The sequence below is a fragment of the Lichenostomus cassidix genome, chromosome 2 (assembly GCF_008360975.1).
Source record: "Lichenostomus cassidix isolate B80296 chromosome 2, HeHo_3.0, whole genome shotgun sequence".
NCBI classification, from domain to species: Eukaryota; Metazoa; Chordata; class Aves; order Passeriformes; family Meliphagidae; genus Lichenostomus; species Lichenostomus cassidix.
In genome coordinates this window covers 125,398,243-125,407,892 of record NC_139482.1, presented here as the reverse complement: position 1 = coordinate 125,407,892, position 9,650 = coordinate 125,398,243, and the positions used below count along the sequence as shown (strand labels likewise).

General features: G+C 36.8%; 1 protein-coding gene across 6 annotated transcripts in view; it reads right to left on the bottom strand.

The window, feature by feature from the left end:
* Window positions 1-250: 250 nt before the first annotated feature.
* Window positions 251-9,650, bottom strand: part of CPNE3 (copine 3) — a 29,089-nt gene continuing 19,689 nt past the window's right edge. For all 6 annotated transcript variants that reach the window (XM_085053139.1, XM_085053144.1, XM_085053143.1 and 3 more), the window contains 7 exons: window positions 9,180-9,239; window positions 8,047-8,180; window positions 7,575-7,629; window positions 7,422-7,473; window positions 6,685-6,818; window positions 4,417-4,653; window positions 251-3,039 (listed from right to left, as the gene is read on the bottom strand). In XM_085053139.1, the coding sequence (XP_084909265.1) occupies window positions 2,929-3,039; window positions 4,417-4,653; window positions 6,685-6,818; window positions 7,422-7,473; window positions 7,575-7,629; window positions 8,047-8,180; window positions 9,180-9,239 (783 nt within the window). In that variant the 3' untranslated portion in view covers window positions 251-2,928. The remainder of the gene's footprint in view (window positions 3,040-4,416; window positions 4,654-6,684; window positions 6,819-7,421; window positions 7,474-7,574; window positions 7,630-8,046; window positions 8,181-9,179; window positions 9,240-9,650) is intronic.

Sequence of the window (9,650 nt, the reverse complement as noted above, 5' to 3'; positions counted from 1 at the left end):
AAACAGTCACAGCTAAAACTGTACAACTTCAGAATATCTTCTTGCTAAAAGCCAGTATAAAGTAAATGTTTTATGAAGAATAAAATGCAAAGTCATAACCACTAAGTCATAACCACTAAGTGGAAATGTATTTTTCCTCTCATCTCATAATACTTGTTATAAATCCGTGGCATACTTACCACAGGAATCACAAAAGCAGAATTTAGCATTACACACAACATGCTGAAAACAAAAGCACAACAGAACAGTATACTGAAATGATCATTTTAATGTATAGGCATTGTAAATCAGTTAACTTCATCAGAACTGAAATACATAGAAAAGTACAAAATTCTGGTTACAGGTAAGCTCTCTGCTGTACATATGTATATATCATGACCAATAAATGGCAAAAAGCATCCGCTGACAAAGACTGCCATACATCACTTTTATCACAAGGTGGTGCCAGTGACCTACAAGCACATTCACTTCACAAAACTTGGACAATATTTTGCTTTGTCACCCTCAAGCTATTAATGCATTTTTTAGACGTAAAAATTAAAAAAAAAAAAAAAAAAGGCAAAACAACACAGTAACTCCCCTTCCCCTTGACTCAAAATTTGCTGCATTTCGTCACTCAGAATATCACTTCAGCCTACCCTGGAAGTTTTCAAAAGGCATTAGCTGTACACCTCTGAGTTATACCAGTTCTTGCCACTGTCCTGTCTGAAACACTTAATTTACAAAGAATAGGGCACATTGAGAACAGGTGTCATTGATATCCTATTTAACTCCTTAAGCTTGAGGAACATGGGAGCAATTCTCTAGTAAGAAATCATGAAGTCTCTACTATAGAAACTCAATGTATAGAATACAGACAAAACAACAGGTTTTCTTTTACATGCAGCAGATACTTAGTATAATACCTACTTACACATTTAAATGCACTTCCATGGCAACTTAAAACACAATTGGTTACACAAATCAGGTGCAGCATTATTATTTTTGGCAGACAGCTCAGAGAAAAACTTCAGTAGTATCCTGTACTCCTATCAGTAGTACCATCCACTTCAATTAATGCAGACAAAGCATTAATACTGCATCCAGTTATCTCTGTACATGGAGCAGGTAGCTGTGAAACAACTTACTCTTCCAAAATCATACACTCTCAATCTGCAGCAGTGTAATTTAGGTTTATTATAATAACTTCCTTGATTTTAATATTTTGAGTTACATATCTGATATGACACTTCATTGTAATTTATTTATAAAGTAGTAACAGATTTGCACTACGCTAATAAAAAGATGACTATAGATTTTTTTTTTACATAAATATATGAATTACATTTTAAAAAAGAGCTTGGCTTAATATGAAACAAACTCTCTTCCTTAGTATTTCACTACTTGATAGTATTTAGGATCCCCTTCTACCAAGAAAATTGGAGTGTAGATAATATATCCATTTATGATTGACTATTTGATTGTCAAATGTCAACTGTCAACAAAGCATTTGGTATGGCTTCTGTAAGATTATCTCAACACACAGATCTTTCATTTATCAATGTTAACATGAATTCAGACTTTTGACAGGATTATATATGTGAAAAAGAAAAGCCAAACGCACACCAAGCAGCTCCAGCAACTAAAAGTCCCATACACTATGACCTGGTGAAATCTTCAATGTCCAACTTGCTAAATTTAGAATTAGCCCATTTCTTACATACTACAGTCAGACCATCCACATGAGATCAGCTGGATGGCTAACTATAAACCACTTCAAATGTAAACTGCAAAATTAATGCTCCAGACAGGCATTTCAAAAGTGATAAATGTGACCTTTACAACCACTTATGTTACACACAGTGACAGGATCAGAAGAGATCCTCAGCAAGCAGTATGCAACTGGGGAACACGAAACTTGCATCTGTTCACTAAGCAAACACAACATGATTTACATTTGGTATAAAAGGTGAAGGGAAAACTCAACCCAAGTAAATAAACCAGGAAATGTTTGCCCTAGAGAAATGCAGTATGATTATAGCATAAGGGCTTGAGAGACTTGACTTTCTTATGTCTTCCTAAAGTGAGAAAAGGAGGGAATACTAGGTTTTTAGCAGGCACTTTTCATTACTGGGCTCATGGAAAAGCAGCATGATTCAAAATACGACAAAAGCAAATACACATAGCACATTGAAGAACTGCCTTTACCTTAAAATATGCAGTTGTAAATCAGACAAAACTTTTTAACTAAAAATTCACTAAAAGTGAATTCCTACTTCACAAAAAGCCCTTTAAAGATCAATAGTCCTGACTGTTTTATAGGGGTGGGAGTAAGGTGGGAGAACCCAAAACAAAACCCCTACCAAAATAAAATCTGCAATTTCCATTTTCCAGTACACTGCACATTGGAACACATCTTCCAGCAGTAGCTTCAAAGGTCAGTATTATTCTTCTGAAATGATAGAGATTTACCTTGATTCACACTAGACATTCCCATACCACCTTAAGAAAAGGCATACTGTAAAAGAATATATACTTCAATGACTTCTTTGGCTTATGTTCTGAATCTACAGCCCTGAATCCCAGGCATTACCCAAAGGCACTGAAGTGTGCAAGGAGGGCCTTTACACTCTGTGGCACTTGGTTGAATATGAAATACCTGCAACAAAATATTGTTAAGGTGACTTAACAGAAACTTTTTTTTCCACTCTTACTTTTCAAAATCAAATGCATCCATGCAAGCACTATCTCTCAGATCAACATCAAATATAAACACCATTACAATTTTGGCCCTTAAAAGGCACACTTGGCAAAGTGATTTGTAGGCAAAAGCTAACAGATGTTACGATACAGAGGCATGTGCACATGTATACAGAAGTATCTTGAGAGCCAAGGTCTGTAGATATAGGAAGTAAAGCAAGCACAAAGTCTCTCCTCTGCTCAGCCCATTCATTTTGCAGCAGGATTCTTAGGAGGTTGCAGTTTGTAGGTGCTGAAGTAGTTCACCACTTGCTGAGGCACTTCTGCCAGGACACACTGAGCTAGAGCTTCTTTGGGAGCCTTATAAAAAAAGAACACCAAGTTTCAGTTTCCACCAACTGCTAAGGGGGATTCTAAGGCAAGCAACAAGCACCTCTTCCAGAAGGCTAACTTGAAGTCTGACATTTTGCAGAGGATTTTCACAATGCCCTTGTGTGACAGATGGAAGCTTCCCTGTCAGCTTTACCTTCTCACTCCTGTTACCAGGAATCATATGGCTGTTTTGTTCCACTGAAGTAACGGGAGCTGAGTGCACAAAAGGCTGCCATGTCTGAAGATAGCTTTTGTCATATGGAATACACAGTGCAGATATCAGACTATAGCCTTCTAAACATACTTGACTATCTGCTTAAGATGACCCCTCAGGGGATGGTCTAAACCATCTGCAATCCTTTGCACCAAGTCTCATCCACAACAACTGTATTTCTATGGTGCAGCTCTTCCAAAGATACTGTTTTTACTTTAAGACTAAGTATACATAGGGAAAAAACATCTCTTTTCTAGAAACTGAAAGCATTTGAATATGTAATATACTGAAGACTGACCCTAATTAATCTACATCCAAGTGCATTACTTGATAAGCATATTCTGTATTGATTTTGCTCTCTCTTTCTCATTTCAGTTTGCCTGAGCTACTCTGAGATTAAATAAAGAATTTGTACCAAAAGTAAAAACAAAAATACAAAAGCAAAATAAGAAGTTGCGAGGAGTATTATTAACAAGTCAATATTAAGATCTGAAACAAAATTAGAATATATTAGGATGCAAATAAAAACACTGAACTTGCCCATTCTGAGGGAATTTTGGAGGGTTTTATTTAAGTCAACTCTTTCCAACAATATGACACTTAAAGCTGACTTCTGATAGTCTACACGTACTTCATTGGGTTTCAAAGAAATTAAAAAATTATCAGTACTTCATTCTTTCACCACCTTTATTTGGTATTTTTACTTTTATGAAAACTATCACCACTACTGTGGCCACACAGAGTTTCTACTGATTATGGCCTCCTTGATTATGACTTAGCCTTGAGTTATAATACTGCACTAAATTGTGAGACTAATCCATATTCACAAATGGGCATCCACAATAAAAAGAAAAATTACCCTCAGAACAAAACCATAGTAAGTTCTTCCTCATGAATGAAAAACACATCCATTTGTTTAACCAAGTCTAAGAGAATTTTACAAAAGTCATTCAGCTGCAGCAACTAGTCAGAAAAGCAATGCTGGAATCAGAAACTTTTGGATTTTTGGGGTTTTTTTAACACTCGATGAAGACTTGTCTCAGAATGCAGCTTGGAGACACTACAAAAGCTTAGGCCTAGGTGTAGGACATCCCAGCAAGCCCAGCACACCTCTACAATATTTATGAAGCATTATCAGTAAGATTACTTACATTCTGGAACTTCCTGAATGGCACAAACTGGACAATGTCTCTGACAGCTGGTTCTCCTGTCGAGGACCTAAGAACTCCATCATCACCATCAAGAAATTCCATAGCATCAAAGTCTGCTCCTCCAACACCAACAATGATAATGGACATGGGCAATTTGGAAGCATTAACGATGGCAGTTCGAGTTTGATCGAGGTCTGTTATCACACCATCCGTTATGATCAGAAGAATAAAATATTGCTGTCAAATCAATGAACACCATGTTATGACAAAGAAATAGCAAACATTTTGGCATGTACACTTAGAAAAACACACACGCAGACTACATAGTGTCACTTTTGCATGTTCAATGTGCTGACTGAATTTTACAATCAAATATCTAATTTGTAGTCAGATTTCATCTGTACAGTCTGAAGAAGCTTCAAGACAATATAATCTTTTAAAAGAACTCATCATTAGACAGCCAACATCCAAAACCCCAATGGTATCACCCTTCTTTTCTCCAAAAACCCCAGACAAACCAACAGTTAACCGATTTTCCCATTATTTGTTCTGGGGTAGAAGGCAGTTTATTGAGGTTTTGGAATGGTAATATCCGTGAAACTTGTATTTGTTTCCTTTCTGGTCTATCGGTAGCTTTATGAAACACTACCCTTTATTACCTTCATAGTAGTACAAAAATCCTAAATCACACCTTCTAGCATGGAAAAACACATCCATTTCCAAATTCCTTTAATTGTGTTTTCAAGCTGCTTCATGAAGTTAATTACCAAGGTGTCTGAGACTACTTTGTAGTACATAAGTAATTTATTAAAGCACCACCTAAATTGCTTCCACTATTCTGTCAGGACTTCTAAAAGTTGGCATCTTAGCTTCTGTTCTAGCTTGTTTTTGGTGCTCCAATCCAGAAGTACAAAGTCTGGAAACTACTAACGCTTTTTGAATTTCTAGTCTTCCCTCACTTGGTTGATTTGAGATGATTACTGAACAGCAGAAATTTAAGTTCCAAAGATACTCCCAGTACTCTTAGAAGTCTCTCTTCAGTACTTTCCTTCTCATTTGCCTTTATCTGCCTCCAAATAATTGTTCTTCCCTTATCTTGACTGTTCAGGTATCACCTTTTATCCCTGCTTTCTGCTAGTCCATTCCCCCACTTCAGCAAGAACATCTATAAAGCAGTTATGACCACAGAAAGCTATAAGCAACAGCAGCAAGACAGCACATCACATTGGATTTATTTTTCTCTTCTCGTACTTCCTCCATACTGGAAAAAAAACCAGCATCAGAATCAAAAGCCAATCCAAAATTACTCTGATATGTATTAAACGTCAAGATAGCAAATTGTCTTCTATACATCCTTTCAGGTAGGAAAAATAAATCTCTTGCTAGGCATACTACACAGTCAGAAAAAAAAGTTAAAAAAAAAAAAAACAAAAACAAAACCAACAAGAGGTTTGCTACTTTCCTGATATATATATAGATATAGATAGATATAGACAGATATGACAGCTACTAGAGAAAGATTACCAAGGCAAAACCTTACCAGCCTCATGGCATATGAAAATCCATAACTCTTTTTCAAACTGGTTTCCCTATATAATTTCACATGCAAAAGTAGCTAATTTTATTTTCTGATTTTGCACAAGTATTTGCTATCATCAGTGATTTAGGATTTTCTGAACTGCCATACATTATTATCTGCATGATTCAATACTCATGACTTGGTCTTCAGACTTTCTATTTTTAGTATGGTATGCACACAGTTTTAACATGGAGGAGGGCACAACCTTTACAGCACCCAAAGCTTTATAGTACAGTTAATTATCTGTGTTGGTACCTAGGTGTCAGAAGCTATACTATCCACTTCTTCACTACGCCAGTTAATTCTGTCAGCTATCTAATGTGAAACAAGGTCTAGCTGATTTTTTTCTCAGCTGAGGTTAAATCACTCTCTTATATGTAAAGGCTTTAATTAGGCTTCAATACCTGCATAGTACTGAGAGAGCTTTGAACAGAAGATACCATAATGGTAGTGTGCATTTTTAAGTTTCTATTTCATATCTGACGAGCTTATGTAGTTAACTGATGAGAGGGCTGCAAAAAACCAGTTACTTCTTATCTTGTTTAAGGGTAACAAACGCTTATTCACAAGGTAAAGGGCCAACTGTCAAACAAGTACACTTACAAATTTAAAAGAGAAAAATAGTATTTATAAACCAGAAGGAAAATAAAAAAGTAAGAAAAACACACAGAGTACCATAAAGAACTTACAGATGCTGTTTGCTGTTGAGTAGATGCAGCAGCAAATCTTGCCACATGATTTATAATTGGAGAAAAATTTGTTGGTCCATATAACCTCACTTGAGGAAGACAGGCTCGATATGCATCAACAATGCCTTGGATCCCTAGAGAACAGAAATAGATCATATTCATGTTTTCATATTAAAATTAGGATATTTTGAAGCACTTGATTTTCCTAAAGCTGTATAAATCAGTTACTTGAAGTGATGATGCAAAGACTTGAAACTGACCATGGTGGAAAAAATTACTCAGGAACAATGGAGCCTTTCAGCTTCACCACTGTTTAAGGCACATGCATAACATGACTGACTTTGTCTGAACTGAAAGGCCAAATACTTCAGGGTGTCGAATTGAATTACAGCAATTCTCTTCACCTGACAACTTGTGGTGGTTGGTGTGTGATCAGAGAGGCCACACTGAACTGGCATTAGCAGCACCACACTTAAACAGACAACTCCACACCAGCAGCAAAGTACAATAAAGTGGCTTGACAACACAAGAGAACTGTTCCCAGCCCCATGCCCCGGCTATTTAAACCACTTTCACAAATCATTACAGAAGAAATTGGTTACAAAATGCTTCCTTCTACAGGATTAAAGTAATTATTTAATTAGAACAACATGCTTCAATTTACTTTTCATGTGTCTTTATCCCTCCACCTCAGGCATTTTACTCTCTAGGTCTGACGTTACTTTTTTAAGACTCACCATTACAGAATGGGTTTGATGGGTTAAAATTTATTGGGAACTCATGAGACACCTGTAAAGACACAGAAGACATAGTCAGGACTGTATATACAATCTCCTCCTGAAGTAAGTGCTTTCAGCTGTCTTAGGTAGTGCATTTACACATTCCATTACCTGATACGAAGGCGGGATTTGTGCACCAAATCCAAAGGCTGGAAACATCTTATCTCTAAAAAAGAAATTTTGAAGAAAACAAAGTCAGTGCCTTCCTCTCAAATCCGCCATAGTTCAGTAAGTTTAGTTATCAGTACTGCTTTTCATCATTAAAAACGCTATTAAGAAGCAAAATTAAATGGAACTTCCCCACTGCAATTATTTCAAGGACCAAAGCTAGTTTTTAGCACCAAACTGACAAGTATGCAAGCATTTATTTAAATCAATGCTGCTCTTTAGATCATGAAAAGTCCTGCTTGTCTGCAGTAAAAACAACTTCATACATGTAATTATATGATGGTCCAGTGATTATTTTAGCTCAGAAGTTTCATTCCAATGTATCTGCAGGCACCTTTAACACTGGTTTAAAAAACTACCACAAAAGTCTACACATACCTAAAAAAAGCAATCCAAGTAAAAATCTAACACTTACGTATCATAATCCTGAACGACCATCCCGACAGACCAAATGGCTGTTAGGTATTCATTAACTCCATTAGGGCTGAGGTAATGCAGAGAGTCCGGAGAGCGAGGGTCTCCATTGGAGCCTGTAAAATCTATCCCCACCTGTCAAATGCAGTATTTACATCTGATTGGTGCTAAGAGGTAAAATTATGCTTCTTATCTCTGGCAAAGCCAAGATGACAATCACGAAAGAGTTGTAAACAGCACATCTATAAATCTAACAGGCACAATACTTGGATGCAGGTTTCTTGGAATATTAACACTCTTAAAACAATGCCACTACAAAACCCTCAAAAGATCTGCATCTCTCCAGAAGGGCCAAGATTACTTTCATCTGAATCACAGAATGGTTTGGCTTGGAAAAGGCCTTAAAAATCACCTAGTTCCAGTCCCTCTGCCGTGGGCAGGGACAGCTTTCACAAGACCAGGTTGCTCAAAGCCCCAGCCAACCTGGATTTGAACACTTCCAGAGATGTGGCATCTACAGCTTCTCTGGGCAGGGGTCAGGTTTTGACAGTGTTTACTTTCACTTACTATTCACAGCAGCTCTTCAGAAGCTGTTAAATTAATTTTATTCTGTATCCTGCCACACACACTTTTCCTCTCAGAAGTACAATTAACCAGGCTCCACAGAAACCCAGAGAGTTCTTTCTCTGACTTTAACAGGTCTTCTTCACTTTGGTGATGAACCATATTACTCAAGTGAAGATGTCTTACTGTTATTTGTATTGCATTTGGTTCACAAATTACATAACTTAGGGGTCCTGACCATATAATGACCTCTGGATGACGTTTTCAAAGAATTGTAAATTTCTCCTTGGTCTCCATCCACACAACTTAGCTATAGTTACGAATAAACATAACCAGAGGTTCAGAAGTAAAGAAGACAGACCGACCTTTTGCCAGAAGTAAAGACTATTATTTTCTAAACAGACTAGAAGCACTTTGGTAAAATGGATTCCTGCTGCACACTACACAATAAAAAGTCAACAACAAATTTAAAAAGAAAACAAAAAATCAAATAAAGAGCACAGGCAATCAATTCTATACTTAAGTTTGTTCCAAACTCAAAAGGTACTTCATATAAATGATTTAACTTACTGTGAAATTCAGCTGACACCCACCCATGATGTAATCAAGGAATGTGCATTCTACAATGATCTAAAAATTCAAGATAGAAACTTTGGTTTTTCAATGGGAAAAAAACCAGTAAGTGTTATTGCAGCAGTTTCTGAGGTTCCAGATTTGTTATCTCTACCTATAAAAAGCACCAGTTTTGCCCTATAGCTATCCCACCCACCCGCTGCACCCAGTGCAACATGTGCTGCCATACACTCAGTGCATCAGAATCAGCCTTTAATAAAACTACAGGCAGACACCAAAGCAGCTCCAAAAGGACCTTCATTTCTAAAATAACACATTATGATAATTACACAATTTTACTTCTCAATAAAACAGTGAGTTGGGAAATGCATGCTTCAGGACTGACTTTACAAATTGCTATGCAGCCTTTCTCTTCAAGAGAAAGTGAAGGGACAGGTGAGGACAGATATGATTCAGCTCACAGTTTGT